A 21,651-nucleotide genomic window follows, 5' to 3' on the forward strand; every position below is an offset into this window, starting at 1 on the left:
GTCAACTGTCAATAAATTCCCATTCTTGGGTGAACTATACCTTTAATGTTTTCAAGCCACTATAAATGGCTACTTGTAGGTTTATTTTGTAAGAAGTAGGAGTTCTGTGGCTGTGTTTTAAATATAGTTGTATTCAATGCAGATAACCGATGTTGTCAATTTGAGCCAGACATTCTGTTTGACTGACTGGTAGTAGGTGGTATTTAGGAAACCTGTTTGAAAACAGTTATTTTTGCACTTAAATTGATAGTCCAAAAGTCTACTAGAAAGTACTAAAGTTACTTTTTTATTTGAATGTCCTTTTAGACAAGGGGTCACCAATCTTGTTTCTGATGGTCTGGTGCAGGGTTTAGCTTCAACTTGCCTCAACACACCTGCCTGGGTGTTTCAAGTATACCTAGTAAAGCTACGGTCACACCAGAGTTTATGTGTGCGAAATTCTGTCGTGCAGCGCTGCGAAAAAGGGCGATATGATATGAAATATGATGATTAGACATTAAAAAAGAGACCTATTGCTCCATGTTTTAAATTTCTGTCCAGAGAGGTCATGTTTTGATCCTCGAATCGTCTCACGCAGTCAAGTGATGCGATTTTGCAGGTCAGAGTTCACCAAGCTTGAACTTTGCACCACAACAACATGCGAAACTTGACGCATGACCTTGCGTTTCCGGTCTGACGCATTCACTTGCGTATGAATGGAAGTCTATGGGAGGAAACGTCAAGTGTGACAGCAGCTTTAGACCTTGATTAGCTTGTTCAGGTGTGTTTGATTAGGGTTGGAGCTAAAATCTGCAGGATGCTGGACCTCCAGGAACAAGTTTGATGATCTCTGTTTTAGACCATAGGTCTCAAATTCGATTTCTGGAGGGCCGCAGCTCTGCACATTTTTGCTCCAACTCTAATCAAACAGCTGAAGCAAACAATCAAGGTGTCCAGGACTACTAGAGACCATCAAGCAGGCGTTAGTTGGAAGTGGTTAGAGCTAAAGTATGCAGAGCTGCTTCCCTCCAGGAATTGAGTTTGAGACCATTGTTTTGGACTATACAGTACCACTTTGATTCAAATCAATGAAAAAAGCTTTGTTCCCTCACTTAATGATCCATGTTTTTGGCCATAATTTGGTAATATTCTAATGGGAGAACGAAATCTGACCTTTTGTTAAGAGGCTTAACGTTGTGAAGTCACGCGTTGATGTGGAGAGTTTGATTAGAATGCAAGCAATTGATCGATTGATTTGATTGACTGCGTTTGACCTAGAAATACTGAATGCAGCTTTGTTTTCAGCGTGATCCCATGCAGTCGAAGCCTCATGTAGAGTTGAAGTCATAATTATTAGCCCTCATGTGGATATGTTTTTCTTTTTCAGATATTTTGCAAATGATGTTTAACAGAGCAAGGCATTTCATCATATTTTTTCCTATAATGTTTTTTTCTTCTGGAGAAAGTCTTGTTTGCTTGATTAAAAGCCATTTTAAATTTATTTAAAACCATTTTAAAGTCAATATTATTATCCCCCTTAAGCAATATATCTTTTTAATTGTGTACAGAGCAAACCATCACTATATTAAGACTTGCCTAGTTACCTTAACTTGTCTGATTAACCTAGTTAAGCCTTTAACTTTCACTTTAAATACTAGTATCTTGAAAAATATCTAGTAAAGTATTATGCGCTGTCATCATAATAAAGATAAAATAAATCAGTTATTCAATATTAGTTATTAAAACTAATTATGTTTAGAAATCTTCTTCCCATTAAATAGAAATTGGGGAAAAAAATATACAGGGGTGCTAATAATTCTGACTTCGACTGTATGTGGGGTCAAAAGGATGAACAGCCCATGGCGGGATTCACCATGGTTTAGTCCATTGATGTTTTGGCTCTGCTGATTGGCTGTAAAGTGCACAGTATTGACAGCAGAGCTTTCCTGAATGCACCGCCTGTTTATCGCATCAGCTCCACCACCAGTGAGTTGCATTACATCCTCTGATACTCCTGATCGAGTGCTAACAAACCAAAATGCACATTGATTATGTCAGCAAACTGAAGGATCGAGTAGCACATATAATTAGCTATGGGACGACCAAGAGTGTATCTCATACTCCGTACATCTGTGGACAAATCAAGGTTTTGTCTTTAAATATTTATTCGAAAACTCTCAAGGGCACCTGTTCCTAATAGTTCTTGCCTAATGCTTCTCCATGCGCTGAGCTCTTGAAGGACGCCTGTGTAAATTGCATCTATAACAGCTGTCCGAATTCTCACGGGATCTTCTGGGATTATTGACGCATCGCTAAACGTCTCGCAAATACTCTCCGCTAATGCTGAGTTCTCTCATTTATCTACTAATAAGACTGCTCATGAATAAGTTAGTATTTGTTTTACTCTTTGCTGCTATCTTTAACTAGTCGTTACACCTGGTTAGTTGGTCTTTCTCTGGAGTGATCAGTTTTGATTCGTTATCGTTAATACTTTGGCAAAAATAAATGCTCTAGATAATGTTGTTTGGACTTCTACTTCATGTCATCACATCAAATAATGCTTCAGTCTTCCAGTAAGTCAGGATTTAGCAGGATTTATATAGATTTATTGCAATGTAAAAAGCAATTGTTACTTAAATAAGCGAGTAAACTCATAACCTTAAAATCGACAAGTTGACTTTACTTAAAGTGAGTAACTTAGAACTGTTAAGTTGACTTAATTGTTCGAATTATGTACATGTAATAGTGTTTTAAGGCAACAGGTTTTCTGACTTATGTTAAAGTAGTCCGCTAATTGCTTTTTTACAGTGCGCAGCTTTTATTTTTAATTATTGTTATGTACAGTAACAAAATAAAAAAGGTTCAAGCATGTTTAAGTAGCCCCTTCTTTGGTATACTACTATATGCTACCTAACAAAAGTCTTGTCGCTTATCTAAGTTTTAGGAACAACAGATAATAACTTGACTTCTAGTTGATCATTTGGTATCAGAAGTGGCTTATATGAAAGGCAAAGACCTCTAGATTACGCTTATTTGACCAAAAAAAAATATGATCAAGCCTTGATGTTTAATGATTTAATTAGGTCTGACTTTACTTAAACAAAAGTCTTGTCATTTAACAGAATTAATGTCCAGTATATAATATTAAGTCATGGCGCAGTGGAAGAAGAATCTATATTGTGAATAACTCCCATGAGCTTGGAGGACTGCATCCATACATCTATGCAATGACTCAAATCACTGATTAATAAAGTCATCTGGAATGGCAAAGAAAGCGTTCTTGCAGGACTCCCAGAGTTCATCAAGATTCTTTGGATTCATCCTCAATGCCTCCTCCTTTATTTTACCCCAGACATGCTCAATAATGTTCATGTCTGGTGACTGGGCTGGCCAATCCTGGAGCACCTTGACCTTTTTTGTTTTCAGAAACTTTGATGTGGAGGCTAAAGTATGAGAAGGAGCGCTATCCTGCTGGAGAATTTGCCCTCTCCTGTGGTTTGTAATGTAATGAGCAGCACAAATGTCTTGATACCTCAGACTGTTGATGTTGCCATCCACTCTGCAGATCTCTCGCACGCCTCCATACTGAATGTAACCCCAAACCATGATTTTTCCTTCACCAAACTTGACTGATTTCTGTGAGAATCTTGGGTCCATGCAGGTTCCAATAGGTCTTTTGCAGTATTTACTGTATTTTCTGCCACTTTTTTAAATGATCAGCTAGAAGTCAAGTTATTTGTTGCTCTTAGAAGATCGACGACAATACTTTTCTCAGGTAGTGTAGATGTTTTGAATAAAACTAGTAACAAAAAACTAATATAACTAGTATTTTTTTCTTGTCATATTGATTGAAATGATTTTTCGATCAATTTTATTTTATTTTTGTCATTTTTATTACATAATATGTCTACTATCTTTGTGTTTTTGAAAGGTTTCACATGGTACAATTTTGTCAGATGCTCCATTAACACATAGATCTGCAAAAAACAATGTTGTAGTTTTAACAGGCGATTTTAAATTTTTTTTACAGGTTTGTTCGTTTTTACTACTGTGGTGCAAAATGTTTACATCGCTGTTGGTTTTGCAAGAAATAGATATATATATACAGTTGAAGTCAGAATTATTAGCCCCCCTTTGATTTTTCTTTTCCTTTTCAAATATTTCCAAAATGTTTAACAGAGCAAGGAAATTTTCACAGTATGTCTGATAATATTGTTTCTTCTGGAGAAAGTCTTATTTGTTTTATTTTGGCTAGAATAAAAGCAGTTTTTAATTTTTTAAAAATCATTTTACGGTCAATATTATTAGCCCCTTTAAGCTAATTTTTTTCGATAGTCAACAGAACAAACCATCGTTATACAATAACTTGCCTAATTACCCTAACCTGCCAAGTTAACCTAATTAACCTAGTTAAGCCTTTTAATGTCACTTTAAGCTATATAGAAGTGTCTTGAAAAATATCTAGTCAAATATTATTTACTGTCATCATGGCAAAGATAAATAAATCAGTTATTAGAGATGAGTTATAAACTATTATGTTTAGAAATGTGTTGAAAAAAAAATTATTTCCATTAAACAGAAATTGGGGAAAAATATACAGGGGGGCTAATAATTCTGACTTCAACTGTAAATGTATGCATGTGAGTGGTAACTTGATTTATTTAATTAAGTCCAGGACCCTGTGCAAATCTATATTTATATAAAAATCCATCAATCCATTCATTTACCTTGATGATTTGTGCACGAGACAATATTCCTAAAATATCAATTGTGTATATGTATTTGTACTTTATATGTTGTACAACCATTTGAAAGAAAATGATCCAAAAATGTGATTTTAAACATTAACTTATGATGAGAGGCGACACAGTGGTGCAGTGGTTAGCACTGTCGCCTCACAGCAAGACGGCTGCTGATTCGAACCCCGGCTGGGTCAGTAGGCATTTCTGTGTGGAGTTTGCATGTTCTCCCTGTGTTTTCGTGGGTTTCCTCCAGTGCTCCAGTTTCCCCCACAGTCCAAACACATGCGCTATAGAGGAATTGAAGAAACTAAATTGGCCGTGTTCCCAGTGTTTGGTTGTATATATGCTGGATAAGTTGGTGGTTCATTCTGCTGTGTCAACCCCTGAAATAAAAAATGAATGAATGAATGAACTAATGATGAACTACACTTGTACAGCATTTATTAATCATAGTTCAGCATTTACTGATGCATTATTAACATCCACATCCATGTGAATTAACATGAACTAACAACGAATAACTTTATTTTATTTTTAGCATGAATAAATACTGTAATAAATGTGTTGTTCGGTATTTTTCATGTTAATAAATGCAGTACCTAACATTAGCTAATACAACCTTATTGTAAAGTGTTCATTCATTCATTTTCCTTTGGCTTATTTATCAGAGGTCGCCACAGCAGAATGAACCGCCAACTATTCCAGCATATGTTTTACGCTGTGGATGCCTGTCTAGCCGCAACCCAGTACTGGGAAACACTGATACACTCTCACATTTACTCACAGACTCATGCACTACAGCCAATTGTGTTTGGACAGCCACATGTGTTTGGACTGCAGGGGTGAACCGGAGCACCCAGAGGAAACCCATGCCAACACGGGGAGAACATGCAAACTCCACACAGAAATGCCAACTGGCCTAGCTGGGACTCGAACAAGCAACCTTCTTGCTGTAAGGTGACAGTGCTTACCACTAAGCCAATGTTCCACCCCAATTTGTTTTAATCAAAGTAATTTCAAATCCCTCTTAATAGGAGTAAAGCAGCCGAACTGCACACAGCAGGTGAATGTGGCAAATGGTGAAGCAGCAGGTTTGTCAGGCGGTTGTCTGTTGATGAGCTCTGAGCTTTTCTTTTGCTCCAGCAGGGATGTGAAGGCAGAAAGCGGACGCCAGCGACACCCCTCAGGTGGAATGAGTGCCAAGGAGATGGTGATCGGCCTGGAGGGGGTTGAACTGGGTGCAGATGGCAAGGTGAGTACATTCTGCTTTTTTTTTCATTCGTTTTTAGAAAATAGACTAATTTTACAACTCCCCTTAAATAGTAGAATTTTAATAAATTAAAGCTGATCTCAGGTTTTGTAAAATCGCTTTTAGCTTAGCTTAGCATGGATAATTGAATCGGATTGGACCATTAGCATCTCGCTCAAAAATGACCAGCTTCGATCATTTTCCTATTTAAAAATGACTGTGATTGGCCGTGAAGGTCATCAGTTCACCGAACTCACCGCTGTTTACTGAGTGTAACCACAGATAAAGGGACACTGGAGCGTTTTAAAGTCACGTCGATCAGCTGGTTTGTCTATAAGCTGACATGAGCGATCTGCTGATGAATCGTGGCTTTAAAACGCTCCAGTGCTCCTGTACCTGTGGTTACACTCAGTAAACAGTGGTGAATTTGGTGAACTGATGATCTTCTTGGCCAATCACAGTCATTTCTACAATGGAAAATCAGCGCCGTTTAAGAACGTGCTAGCAGGAAATAGACGTTTTTAAAAATTCTGTATTGATTGGTAACGAATTCCAGTATCGTGACAACACTACTTCTGACCAATCTCTGTTAATCCTACGAAATGACCATTAAAAATCCCAGCAGATCAGCTGGTTTTGAAATGCCAAGCAACAACCATATACATTAAAGTCACTTAAATCACCTTTCTTCTCCATTCTGATGCTCGGTTTGCACTTCAGCAGGTCTTGACTGCCAGTTGCTGCCTTGTGATTGGCTGATTAGATGTTTTCACTTAAAAGTAGCCTAATTGGTTGGGGCCAGTGGTGTAGTGATTAGCACGTCAACACATGCACTCTGGTGCTCACGGCGACCTGAGCTTGATTCCTGCCTCGTGGTCCTATGCCGATCCCTCCCCTCTCTCTGCTCCCCATGCTTTCCTGTCAACTGGAAAAAGTATGATTTAAAGAGATAGTTCACCCAAAAATTACATTTACTTATTATTTACTCACCCTTCTGTTGTTTCAAACATTTCTGAGTTTCCTCTTTATTTTCTGTTCAACGCAAAAGAAGATAATTTGAAGAATGTTGAAAACATGTTACTGTTGGCTTCCATAGTAGGATAAACAACTTTGTATGTCAACGTATAGATGCGCAATACCATTTTTTTGGAACCGATGTGATCTCGATACCAAAATTGTATCGACCGATATAGATCCGATCCCAATACTGTGCTGTTTTTTTTTTTTTTTTTAAGCATCATACAGTTTCTAAAGTTCTACAGATAAACTCAAATAATATTTCTTCTTTAGTAACAATAACAGACCTATTTGCCTACTGTAACTAAAAACATGATGCTTGCTGTAAACTATCTGGCTGCATTATTTGAGCAATCGTTATGACATTAATCTGTTGTGGTCCAGCTTATGTTTCCTTTTTTAAAATTGAGATTTGTCTTTGAAATCTGCAATAGGGTACCACTATTGACCCTAATCATTGGTAAAATAATAATCAGCCTTTTAGCAAAGAATGATATTTTCCTGCAGGTTTGACTCAGACTAAACTAAACTGTCTGAGACCAGTTTTACTTAATTATCCCTCACCAAATCTCGCCGTGAGATGGAGAAAGTTCAAAACAAGGTCCGCTTCTACTGTATGCTTCAGCGCCAAAACACAAACTGGTCTGTTAAATAAAATTATAGGTGGGCATAGATTAATATTTTAAATCTAGATTAATCTAGATTGATTTCGGAATTAATCAAGATTAATCTAGATTAAAATGGCTCATTTGAATTCTGCCGAAGGCATTCAGAATATGTGTGCTACACAAATAATAAGTCTTTGAGAACGGGTTTCTCAAGCCAGGTGGTGCATTAGACCAGGGGCTTATCTCCTGTTTCCAAAATGCTTCACAAACTGCTTGAGAGACTGTAACTAGCAATCAAACTGTTACCGTCATGTAGGACTTTTTGCCATATTTTCCGACAAGATCCACACACACGACTGTCAGTAAAGGACCTCACCCACACACACATGCACACACAATGCGGAAGTTTTTTCTTTCCATCGGCGTGCGTTAGTAAATTTCATTACACTCTCAGCAGTCCTTCCTCCTTATTTCCGTCTAATACTTCAGTTTGTCATGACGGCATGAATGAAATGTTTATGAGTTAAAGTGAAACTGCCGAACTGCAGTTAAAGTCAGGCATCCTGCTGATTTGATTCACTTGTTGATTCACCGGTCAGGTATACATCCGTGCTAAAATATCAAGGTGAAAATCCCCATAGCTTGCGTAGAATAGACCCAGCTCCCAACCCAACTTTGAGAATAGATTAACGGCGATATTTTTTTTTTTTATCTCGCATTAACGCAGCACGTTAACGCCGATAACGCCCACTACTAAATAAAATATTAATATATAAAATTACAGTGAAATATTTACAGTTTCAGAGTAGCCTATATTAGGCTAAATAATTGTCTGTTAATGATAATCCATATAGCGCCAGCAGTTTCACTTTTATTAATTTAATTAACTACTTTGACCACAATGAGCCAGGCTTTACAAACTATTCTCAGCACTGAAAGTATTCCCCTCAGAGGAATGAACTGTCAGAAGGATGAGAGAACAGAAACTTATTGTGAGAATAATCTTATGGAGGCGGCCTGATGCGTGAATGAAACCCTTGATGCATCACTGAGATACAGCGCACAGCCCGCTGGTATCTGCGGACACTTTCAAAACAGCAGCACAAAGGGAAGAAATCAGAATGTTGAGGATTTGTCCAGTGTATTATTGAGCCTTTTCTAAGTTATAATTTCAAGTAGACCTACTTTGTGTGTGAAGAGCGGGTAATAACACTCTCTACTCCAGTGTTGCGAATGTGATCTGCTGATAACAGACACAGCGCAACATGATGTAGAAACAGCAATGAACTCCTTGTTGCAGGTCAAAATAAACCCATTTAATGTATTTCTCCTCTAATTACTTTAGTAACAGGAACAAACAGTCTTGGAGAGATTTTATTGTGTTGTCAGGAACGCGATACGCAGTTTGAATTGTGACTGAATGAAGAATGATTGGCAAGAAGTACTGAACTGAACATGAATTTACCCACTTGAATATTCATCTGTGCTTCACATCATCTATAGAATGGCTTCAGAACATTTGAGATATGGTATGCATACATGACAACTTTCTAGTGCCTTATAATAGGCTACCTTCATGGCTTAGTTGGCTTATAAACACAAAATATAGCGCATGCGCAAGATCGGATTTGAATGGGTACCAGCTGGCCGATACCCGATCCAGTAAAAATATGCAGTATCGAACTGATATCCGTTCCAAGTATCGGGATCGGTGCATCCCTAGTTGCAGGTTTGTGGCTTCCTTCAAAATATCATCATTTAATCACCCTTCAATTTTCTGTTAAACACAAATGATGACAGAATTAATGTTTTTGGTTGAACTATTCCTTTAATAAGGTCATCAATGAATGTCGATGAGTGTTATGGCTAATTTAAAGCGATGTCTCTGTAATCCTGCTGAATATATGATCAGTTTTTCTGTCCATCTCTTTGCAGACGGTGTCATATGCACAGTTTCTGTATCCCACCAATGTCCTGGGCCGTCGAAACACCATCGACTCCACGTCGTCTTTCTCTCAGTCTCGTAACGCCAGCCATCGCAGCCTCATTCTGGCTCGTGCCAACAGTAACCAGAGTAGCCTTGACACAGGTGCGTTTGCCAGCAGCTTGTCATGGCTCTTTCATTTTCTCTCAGTCTCCTTAATATGGCCTGACAAGGGGCCGCTTGTTTGCTTTTAATGAGTATTTTGGTAAGACCTCAGTTTAATATGTTATTTATTTTGCTGGTTTAAGCAAGGTCATGGTGTTCTCAGGGCTCTCAAGTTTTATCAAAAGCTTGAAGTTTAAACCAAATGTCAAATTCCCTCACTTTTACTGACTAAAAAGCTGACTTTCCATGACTTATAATGAATACTTGCCCATTCTGCAAGTACCACGCTCATACTGCAATTCTGTGATCACTGAATTTTACTCAAAATTATGTAAATAGGGCAAATTTTTGAGCCCAGCCCAGTCACCAGACATGAACATTATTGAGCATGTCTGCGGTAAGATGGAGGAGGCATTGAAGATGAATCCAAAGGATCTTGATGAGCTCTGGGAGTCCTGCAAGAACACTTTCTGTGCCATTAGCTAATAAAAATGACAACAATAAAATTAAATTGATCTGAAAAACATTTCAATCAACATGACGAGAAAAAAGTACTAGTTTTATTCAAAACATCTACACTACCTTACAAATGTCGTCGATCTTCTAAGAGCAACAACTTGACTTCTAGCTGATCATTTGGAAAAGTGGCAGAAGGTACAGTAAATACTGCAGAAGACCTACTGGAACCCAGTTTGACGAGCTGTTGTCTGATGTCAGCAAGAGGATTTCCTCTCAGGACAAGACAGTCCTCACTGCAGCCTGCAGCTTGATGACGTACTGGACCAGGTCCACTGCCTAATGAATGATTGCCTACACCTCCCCCAACTCTAAACCCAACTGTTACCGTAGTATGGGCATTACCTAAGTAGGCAGTACAATATCCACTACATATTGGACCTGGTCCAGTACGTCATCGTGATACAGACTGCAGCGAGGAAATCTCGCTCGGGACACCAACAACAAGCACTACGCCGTAATCACGCCCCTACAAAAGCAAGCTCCTGATTGGTTAACACAGCGTAAATGTCCACGAATGAAGTTTAGATTTTCCAACTAGAGCGATTCATTCGATTCGCACGTCAAATGCATGAATCGCGTCTTTGCATTGACTTGTAAATCACTTGCGCTTGATGCTTTACCCGGATCTGCTATGAACGCACTATTAGACTCCTTCATTTGTATATTTGCTCTATTTATTTCTGCTTGTAATTTGTTTGTTATATTTTATGCACTCGCCTACAAAATCATCCCAATGGATCTAAAATGATTAAGTAGATTGTCTTATCGAAATAAGTTATTTAATAGAAAATTTAAATTTCGCAATGCACCTTTTTTCCAGTATCGTACAGCCCTAGTGTGTGTGCGCGTTCATGTTGCTTAGTAATGAATGTACTTGCTGCAGGATCACGTAATTTACCCTCTTTTACATTCACAGGGAATGAATTGGGAGATTTCAGGGAGTACGACCCAAATCTTCTGGATGACCCGCAGTGGCCATGTGGAAAACACAAAAGAGTACTCATCTTTCCCTCATACATGGTGAGTTATTATCAGATTGGCAGAAATAAGTTTCAAATATCTATTTATGGAAAAACGGCTCTTTTCCTGCTTATGACAGGGGTTTAGAAGTGATCAGATGCCAAAGGTCTCGCAAACATGATGATCAACTACAACTTATCTTAAAGTAGCATAGTAAAAATGTCACACTTATTAAATTAATACTTGTGCCAGGCAAAGATTAATTACATACAAAATGGCTCAGTGGTTAGCACTGTCACCCCACGGCAAGAAGATCGCTGGTTTAAGTCCTGGCTGGGTCAGTTGGCATGCGTTATAGATGAGGTGAATAAACTAAATTGGTCGTAGTGTATGAGTGTGTATGCTTGTTTCCCAGTATTGGGTTGCGGCTGTAAGGGCATCCGCTGTTTAAAACATATGCTGAAATAGTTGACGATTCCTTCTGCTGTGGCGACCTCTGAAATAGAGATTAAGCGTAAGAAAATGAATGATTGAATTATGGAAATATTGGTGACACTATAGATTGGGGACCTTAGTTAAGCTTGCAAACTGGCTGTTTAATAGTACTTATAAGTACATATTTAATGCCTTATTAATGCAGCACGGTGGCGCAGTGGGTAGCACGATCGCCTCACAGCAAGAAGGGCATTGGTTCGAGCCCCAGCTGGGTCAGGTGGCATTTCTGTAAGGAGTTTGCATGTTCTCCCCGTGTTCTTGTGGGTTTCCTCCAGGTGCTCCGGTTTCCCCCACAAGTCCAAAGACATGCGCCATTGGTGAATTGAAGAAGCTAAATTGGCCGTAGTGTATGTGTGTGAATGCGAGAGTGTATGGGTGTTTCCCAGTGTTGCAAAATGAATGAATGAATATTGCCTTATTCTGTATGAGCCGATCCTTAAACCGAAATTATCAGATCCTTAATTAATCATTCCTTAATCCTCCCACACACATAAGGAATAGGAATAAGCAGTAAATCAGGAGTATATTGAGTTGGGAAAATTATATCAGAAGAGTTTAATGTGGAATACTTACGTTTACATTGGGACGGCTGACTTTGGTAGTTTCATAGATCCTGGGTTTTTTCTTTTTCAAATATTTTCCAGAGCGAGGAATTTTTTACAGTATTTCCTATAATATTTTTTCTTCTGGAGAAAGTCTTCATTGTTTTATTTAGGCTACAATAAAAGCAGTATTCAATTTTTTTTTAAACATTTAAAGGTCAATATTATTAGCTGTTAAATAAAGATTACCCTAACTTTAACCTAATTAACCTAGTTAAGCCTTTAAATGTCACTTTAAGCTGTATAGAAGTGTCATGAAAAATATCTAGTCAAATATTATTTACTGTCATCATGGCAAAGATAAAATTAAAATAAATCAGTTATTAGAAATGAGTTATTAAAACTGTTATGTTTAGAAAACATCTTCTCTCACAGAAATAGGGGGGAAAATATACAGGGGGGGCTAATAATTCTGACTTTTGCTATGTAATACATAAAGTGATGTTTTTATTGTTTTTGTTACAACATGAACTTAAGTCTCTAGTCGTCAGTTAATTAGTAATGAACTTAGCACAGCAGAAATACCAGAATGGTGGCCTTGAAACATAAGAGTCGTCTGTGTTCCAAAATCTGGATATAAAATTGGGCACAGCGCCACTGTGACTGCACCGAGTCTTCACTTTTATTTTTTCATTATTGTTCACTGAGAGTGATTTTATCATGTTTACGTAACAGAAGACTCGTTGTTCATTTCCTATTGGGCTCTGTTATTGTTTTTGCATTGTATTTTAGACATGTACTTGAACTCAGACTCTCAGACAGTCCAGGAGACGGCCTTCCCCTTCCTTCTCTTGGTTATTTAACACTTTGTAACAATTGCTATTGTGTTCTAGCAAGGAAAGTTACCCGTGAGAATGCATAAAGGAATTGCCATGCAGTTCCCATGCACATTATGTCTGAAAGTGCAGACATTATTTATTATATCAAGTGAATACGACAATTATTATCCATTATTTCATTATTATTATAATTTTTTATTTAAAATTTGGAAGTTATGATTATTGTAAGCTAATAAATGTCAACATTTGGGTGTGAAAGTAACAGATAAAAACACAAAAAATGCAAACCCACACACAATAATACCCCAAATATCCCTAAACTCCTAAATCTGTTCATTGGGAGCAGGTTAATTGTAAATAAATACAGTTAAAACAGTAATATGGGGTTAATTATTACCCCTTGATTATTTATTGAACATTAACGTTGAACAACTGAAATTAAAACACACATTGCCTAAAATGAAAATAATTAACTTGCACTTTTGGAAACAAAATAAATTACTTTCAATGCTTTTTTTATATTAAAAGTGGACAATAAGCAGTATCTCTTTGAAATAAAATAACTTTTGTATATCCTGTAAGTAATATTTCAAACAATCTTCTGTAAACAAATATTTGAATGTAAATAATAATTTTAATGTCATGGAAAATATGCAACCCAGACTCATTCCGAAAACGTAGTCCCGAGGACGTTTCTGGAGACCGCGAAATATGTCATGGGAGGTACGTATTTTTGCAGTTTTTGATTTTCGCGAATCCGCGAGAGGCCGCTGTGTGCGCCCTTTTGGCTTCTCGGACGTCTCCCGTTAGTGCCGTTAGCGCCTGAGCTGTTCTCGCGTGAACCCACCAGAGGCCGCTGTCGAACGAACGTCTGTCTGTCCGACTGGCTGAATGATTGACTCCTTCCCCGAACCCAACCAATTTTACCGATTGATGACCCGCCCGCCCTAAACCCAACCAACGATTTACAAAAGCTGTCCGGAAAAAGAAAAGCCCTCGTCTGATTTTTTTTATTTTATTTTATTTATTATTTAAACAAGTTTTCGGATTTTACCACTCATGCAGACCACAGGTTAAGCGCCCCCTTCTGGCCTCACTAACACCACTTCCAACAGCAACCTAGTTTTCCCATGTGGTCTCCCATCCAGGTATTGGCCAGGCTCAGCCTTCTCAGCTTCAGTGAGTAATCGGTCTTGGGCTGCAGGGTGATATGCCTGTAATGAGGAAACGTATAAGAATAAAAGCATGCTTTGGACCTGGTCAAATATTTCATTGACCCAGAGAAACACAGTGGCTCTTTCACCTGTGTGAAAATGTTTGTGCTCATAAGTGTCTCAATGAACTTCTTACTTCATTACAGACCACGGTCATCGAGTACGTCAAACCCTCTGATCTGAAGAAGGACATGAACGAGACCTTCAAGGAGAAGTTCCCACACATTCGTCTAACACTGAGCAAAATCAGAAGGTAAGGATGTCGATGCGCAAAATTGATGTCTAATGCTCTTTTAAATAAGTCTCTGATGTGCCTAGAGTGTGTATGTTAAGTTTCAGCTCAAAATACCACACAAATAATGTTTTATAACTCTTTAAAACTGCCCCTTTTAGGCCTTGATGACCTAATTGTGCTATTGTGGTGACTGTCGCTTTAAATTTAAATGAGATTGTGCTCTTTTCAAAAGAGGGTGGAGCTACAAAAGCCTTTGTGTCAGCATAGGGGCAGATTCCAAACGCTAGTGGCAGACAGCTGCTTCCCACTCAGGGCTGTTTTTGCTAATGAGGGAGAGATCATCACTAATGGGCGGGGCTTTCCCCTTCTGATGGGAGAATATCAATCAAAGTGTTTCTGCAGGCTGTTTTAATCAAGAGTGATTACAAAAAATAAAATAAATGGATTTATACCATTAAAAGCTAGCTATAGTCACACACTGTTGTCACACAACTGTTTTTAAACCCCTTATAGAAGTGATTTTTGCATAATAGGTCCCCTTTAAAGTGACAATTCATCTAAAAATTAAAAACCCTTTACTCACACGTGTAGTTCTCAACTTTTATGAATCTCTTTCTTCTGTTGACCACAAAGCTATTCTGGAGATATTCACAAGAAAACACAAGATATTCTGGAGAACTGACTTCCATTTTAGGAACAAAAAATAATTTGGAGGTCAATGGCTGTTGCTTTCCAACATTTTTCAAAACAGCTTATTTTGTGTTCAACAGAACAAAGAAATTCTTTGTTTTGAACAAGTGAAGAGTGATTGGTCAGCTTGGTAGTGGTGACGAGTGTGGGCGGTGCTGAGAGCCACGAGCCCGATGGAGCGAGTGTTTACAAGTGTCCAGTCCCATGAAGGATAGAAACTTTTGTTTTGTGTTTACCTTATGATTAAAGTTGTTGCACGTCCGCCAGTTCCCGCCTCAGAATGAGCGAGTTTTAACTACTTGTACATTAAGGAAGCATTAAAAAAACAAAACACCCACAAAGAAACTTGACATAGAGGAACTTAAAAACTCGCCGCCAGCTAGTGTTTCAGAAGTGCTATTGCAGAGCAACACAAACAGCATGCAGAAGTATAAATGCACGACTACGCACAAGGAATACACAGTGGGTCACAGCATCACCAATGGTGGTCAAATGGTGGAATTTTGTTAATGTTAATAGTTTGAGACTGATCTGGCTCTATACTAGAGCGCTGATTGAGTATGTGGTTTTTGTGTTTGGTGTTGTAGCCTGAAGAGAGAGATCCGGAAACTCACCCAGGAGGAGTTCGGCTACGAGGAGTCTACAGTGGCCATGGCTTTTGTTTACTTCGAGAAGCTGGTGCTTCAGGGCAAACTCAACAAACAGAACCGCAAACTCTGCGCCGGAGCCTGCGTCCTCCTTGCAGCCAAGATCGGAGGAGACCTGAAGAAACATGAAGTCAAGCTCCTGATCGATGTAAGTTTATTTGCATTGTTGTAGCATCGATAATGCATTGTCACATGCAAATACACGGAACACAACCAAAATGTTTAAAGGAGACCCAAAAACTTGACAGGGCTGGCTGGGATTTGCTTATTGTGCAGAACAGAAATTGGGGAAATATACATGGGGGCTAATAATCAAGGAGGGCTAATAATTCAACTGTATGTGTACTGCCATACAAAGTCTAAATACTTGAAAGGGGTAGTTCACCCAAAAATCAATATGTACTCTTTATTTACTCTCTCTCTCTAGTGGTTCTAAAGCAGTGTTTTTCTTCTGTTGAACACAAAAGAAGATATTTTGAAGAATGTTGGAAACCTGTAACCATTGACTTTCATAGTGTTTTTTTTTTCTACTATGGTAGTCAATGGTTATCGGTTCCTTCATTCAAACATTCTTTAAAATTTCTTCTTCAGTGTTTAGTGGAAGGAAGAAAATTAAAAAGGTTTGAGGGAGAGTAAATGATGAGAAAATTGTTATTTTTGTGTGAACAAAATAAAACTTGAGTTATTTAAATCTGTAGAGTGTGAAACTAAGTAAAATGACTTAAATCTAAATGCTTAAACTGGAAATCTGGCAACCAGAAAAACAATTAAACTAGCTCAAGACAACTTGTGCACAGGATAAGAGAGTGAATGTCTCATAAATATCAATAGCTCATTTTTGGCCATAAACAAAACAAATGTAACTACATGTTGTGATAACGCGGACTTGTCCCAACATGTAAATAATACAAATGAAATAATAATTAATAATGCTGGAAATTTGGCAACTTGAAAAACAATTAAACTAACTCAAGATAACTTGTCCTTAAGATAAAAGAGTGAATGTCTCATATATATCAATAGCCAAAGTAACCAATCTGGCATTAAACTAACTAGTGAATGTCCCAAAATTATCAATAGCTCATTGTTGACCATCAACAATAAAAGTAACCACATGTTGTGACTTGTCGCAACATGTAAATAATAAAAATACAACAATAAATAATAAAGCTGGAAATCTGGCAACCAGAAAAACAATTAAACCAACGAGTAATTGTCCCATTAATATCAATAGCTTATTTTCAGCCATAAAAAATGTAACCACATGTTGCAATTAACGTGGACTTGATAATAAGTAAATAATAAAAATTAAATAATAAATCTGACAACTAGAAAAACAGTTAAACTAGTAAATGTCCTAAAAATATCAATAGCTCATTGTTGATTATAAACAACAACAAAAAAAATTATCACATGGTGCGCTTAACATATACTTGGAACATGTAAATAATAGAAAAATCTGGCAACAAACACAATTAAACATACTCTAGATAACTTGTCCATATGATAAAAGATAAAATTTCCCATAAATATTAATAGCTCATTTTCAACCTTAAACAAAAAAATGTAACCACATGTTGTGATAACGTAGACTTGTCACAACATGTAAATAATAAAACTGGAAATCTGGCAACCTGAAAAACAATTAAACAATTAAATTCAAGACAGCTTGTCCAGATGATTAAAAGAATGAATGTCTCGTATACATTAATAGCCAAAGTAATCAATCTGGGTCGGCGCCAAAAGCCTAGTGGTTAAGTGCACCGACATATAGCAACATGGTGCTCACGGCGACCCGAGTTTGATTCCCAGCTCGAAGTCCTTTGCCAACCCTTCCCCTCTCTCTACTATTTCCTGTTAATTCTCTTCTCTATTCTGTTCAATAAAGGTTAAAAACCCCTGAAAAATAATTATATATAAAAAAGAATCAATCTGGCAACCCGAAAAACAATTAAACTAACAAGTAAATGTCAATAGCTGATTGTTGGCCATAAACAAAAAAAAATGTAACCACATGTTGCGATAACGTGACTTGTCCCAACATGTAAATAATAAATATTTTTTAAATCTGGCAACCAGAAAAACAATCAAACTAACTCAAAATAACTTGTCCATATGATGAAAGAGTAAATTTCCCATAAATATTAATAGCTAATTTTCGGCCATAAACAAAAAAATTAACCACATGCTGCGATAATGTGGATTTGTCGCAACATGTGAATAATAAAAATACAATAATAAAGCTGGAAATCTGGCAACCTCATAAACAATTAAACTATCTTGTGAATGTCTCAAAAATATCAATAGCTCAGAGTTGACCATAAACAAATAAAGTAGCCACATGTTGCGATAACGTGGACTTGGAACATGTAAATAATAAAATTAAAAAAACGAAATCTGGCAACTAGAAAAACAATGAAACAAACTAATGAATGTCCTATAAATATCAATAGCTTAGTTTGGCCATAAAAAAAACTAATGTAACCACATATTGTGATTAACGTGAACTTGTTGCAACATTAAATAATAAAAATAAAACTGGAAATCTGGCAACCAGAAAAACAATTAAACTAACTAGTGAATGTCCCAAAAATATCAATAGCTCATTTTCAGCCATAAACAAAAAGAAATTAACGTAACTTGTAAATTAAAAGATAACGTGGACTTGTCGCAACATGTAAATAATAAAAATACAATAATAAAACTAGAAATCTGGAAACTAGCTCAACTAGCAAATATCAGTAGCTCATATTTGGCCATAAACAAACGTTCTGCCTTCAGCACAGCAGTGAAATGGGACCCCTGAGATTAAAATTGGACCTTGTGGAGACAAAAAGGCATTCTTCAAATCTCAATACGCTGTATTTTTAGACGTTTCACTGTTGTGTAAGGGTTGTCTTCGATTACTGTTATGTAACGTAACCCCTTGATCTCTTTCCATCTAGAAACTGGAGGAGAGGTTTAGGGTGAACCGTCGAGAGCTGATCGCCTTCGAGTTCCCAGTTCTGGTGGCTCTAGAGTTCAACCTGCACCTCCCCGAGCACGAGGTCATGCCACATTACAGACGCCTGCTGCAAAACTCCTAGCGACTGCCCCATCAGGAGAAACCGAGCGTCTCTCCTGATCTTCCCCCGAAAAACCCTATGCACATCGCCAACGTCCACGATCATCTCCAGATGTTGGAACGAAGACACTATTCCACTGTTCTCCTTTCAGCCAAAGTGACAGCTCTTTCGTTTTCACTTGAAGAAGCTACTTTCTAAAGGGAAGACCTTTTTCCTTGACTGTTGATTTTTCTCAGTTAACTGGAGACATTTGTTTTCCTACTTGCAAGTGTTAGACATACTGAGGGTTCTGTCAGCATTTGATCGCCCATGTTGTTCGAATAAGGCTGTTTTTTTTCTCTCTCGATGAAACACAAAAGTAGCAAGAAATCGATGTTTTCAATACAGTGGCAAGCTACAAAAACGCGACAAAATTGGTCCGTTTGACCAGTGCTCTGTTCTGAAGCCATACAATAAGTTTTCATGAGAAGAAGACTCAACGTTCATCCAAAAATGAAAATCACGCCAAACTTGTATTGCTTTGTTTTATGCGCAGAACTCAATTGTTGATATTCTAAAGTAGGGCTGCACTAACGAAAAATCTGACATTGCAATATTTAATTGTTCTATTATTATATATTGCAATATATGATGCATCTATTCAGTTTCACCAAATGATTGAATAGCACTACTTGAAAAGAATCTATAGACACGCTTTATTTTAGGCAGGGGAGGCTTAACTCACCTAGGCTAGAAACATCCTTGCAGGTATGTTGAGGCAAGTTGGTACTAAAACCTGCAGGACACCGGTTCTCCTGGAAGGAGTTTGGGCACCCCTGATTTTAAGGCTCATTTTAAGGGACTGATATTTTCAGTCCCGCTCTCGCCAGGTATTATTCCGCACTCTACCCCTAGAGGGCCGGTGTCTAGCAAAGTTTAGCTTCAACCCCAATCAGACACACCTGGGCCAGCTAATCAAACTCTTACAAGGCTTTCTAGAAGCATCCTTGCAGGTATTTTGAGGCAAGTTGGAACTAGAATCTGCAGGACACCGGTCCTCCAGGACTGAGTTTGGGCACCCCTGATTTTAAGGCTCATTTTAAGGGACTGATATTTTCAGTCCCGCTCTCGCCAGGTATTATTCCGCACTCTACCCCTGGAGGGCCGGTGTCTAGCAAAGTTTAGCTTCAACCCCAATCAGAGACACCTGGGCCAGCTAATCAAACTCTTACAAGGCTTTCTAGAAGCATCCTTGCAGGTATGTTGAGGCAAGTTGGAACTAGAATCTGCAAGACAACGGTCCTCCAGGACGGAGTTTGGGCACCCCTCATTTTAAGGCTCATTTTAAGGGACTGATATTTTCAGTCCCGCTCTCGCCAGGTATTATTCCGCACTCGACCCCTGGAGGGCCAGTGTCCAGCAAAGTTTAGCTTCAACCCCAATCAGAAACACCTGGGCCAGCTAATCAAACTCTTACAAGGCTTTCTAGAAGCATCCTTGCAAGTATGTTGAGGCAAGTTGGAACTAGAATCTGCAGGACACCGGTCCTCCAGGACTGAGTTTGGGCACCCCTGATTTTAAGGCTCATTTTAAGGGACTGATATTTTCAGTCCCGCTCTCGCCAGGTATTATTCCGCACTCAACCCCTGGAGGGCCGGTGTCCAGCAAAGTTTAGCTTCAACCCCAATCAAAAAACACCTGGGCCAGCTAATCAAACTCTTACAAGGCTTTCTAGAAGCATGCTTGCAAGTATGTTGAGGCAAGTTGGAACTAGAATCTGCAGGACAACGGTCCTCCAGGACGGAGTTTGGGCACCCCTGATTTTAAGGCTCATTTTAAGGGACTGATATTTTCAGTCCCGCTCTCGCCAGGTATTATTCTGCACTCGACTCCTGGAGGGCCGGTGTCCAGCAAAGTTTAGCTTCAACCCCAATCAGACACACCTGGGCCAGCTAATCAAACTCTTACAAGGCTTTCTAGAAGCATCCTTGCAGGTATGTTGAGGCAAGTTGGTACTAAAATCTGCAGGAGACCGGTCCTCCAGGACGGAGTTTGGGCACCCCTGATTTTAAGGCTCACTTCCCGCTAGAGGTCTGTGCGGGACTGATTTTTAATTTATTTTTAGTCCTGCTCCCGCCAGGTTTTATTCCACACCCGACCGCTCCCACTGTATATTTAGCCTTTGTTCACCCACTCCTCATTTAGAATAGTTGTAAGTTAATCGTTTTCTACCCAACCCGACAGTCCCTGCTAAATTTAGATATGGTTTCCCAAATCTCATTTTTAAATTGGGTACTACCAAGAGAGAGATAACAGATAAAACTGTAGGTTGTGCAAAGAATTGTAGGCTAAATGTCAGTTTTGTTTGCCCCTTTGTGATGGGAACCTGAGGTTCCAGTCTTCTGATGCTACTCGCACACTGGATGCGGCGCGCATATGACAGTCGGAAGTAACATTCGCCAGGACTCCACACATTCGCATGTTATTTAAAATGAAACTATTTACAGATGGCGCTCTGTGGAGCAGCAGAAATATGAACATTGTCCTGAGTCGTAGATGGGTGCCACCGACAGCTGCTGACTTACAGCACCGTTGTGTGTACCCTAATAGAAATCTGTTTAGAATTCTAAAATGAATGACGCTGCCTGGTGCGGCGCATCCGGTGTGCGACCCGCTTGACTGCTAATGGGTAAAACTTTGAGGTATTATCACATCGCGTAAAGGGTAATTTTTTTTTTCCATTTGCATCTATGACGCATGAAAAAGACTACCATACATCAGA

At 38.5% G+C, this 21,651-nt stretch overlaps 1 protein-coding gene across 4 annotated transcripts in view; it reads left to right on the top strand.

Annotated features, from left to right (window-relative positions):
- The window catches only part of cables1 (Cdk5 and Abl enzyme substrate 1), a 52,915-nt gene extending 31,936 nt beyond the window's left edge, over positions 1 to 20,979 (top strand). For 2 of the 4 annotated variants that reach the window (XM_056471223.1, XM_056471236.1), the window contains 6 exons: positions 5,865 to 5,973; positions 9,531 to 9,684; positions 11,120 to 11,223; positions 14,400 to 14,506; positions 15,766 to 15,973; positions 18,771 to 20,979. In XM_056471223.1, coding sequence (XP_056327198.1) covers positions 5,865 to 5,973; positions 9,531 to 9,684; positions 11,120 to 11,223; positions 14,400 to 14,506; positions 15,766 to 15,973; positions 18,771 to 18,911 — 823 coding nt within the window. In that variant the 3' untranslated portion in view covers positions 18,912 to 20,979. The remainder of the gene's footprint in view (positions 1 to 5,864; positions 5,974 to 9,530; positions 9,685 to 11,119; positions 11,224 to 14,399; positions 14,507 to 15,765; positions 15,974 to 18,770) is intronic. The other 2 variants (XM_056471229.1, XM_056471245.1) reach the window with 1 other exon arrangement.
- The last annotated feature ends 672 nt before the right edge of the window (positions 20,980 to 21,651 follow it).

Source organism: Danio aesculapii, chromosome 2, assembly GCF_903798145.1.
Source record: "Danio aesculapii chromosome 2, fDanAes4.1, whole genome shotgun sequence".
In the NCBI taxonomy this organism is placed as follows: domain Eukaryota; kingdom Metazoa; phylum Chordata; class Actinopteri; order Cypriniformes; family Danionidae; genus Danio; species Danio aesculapii.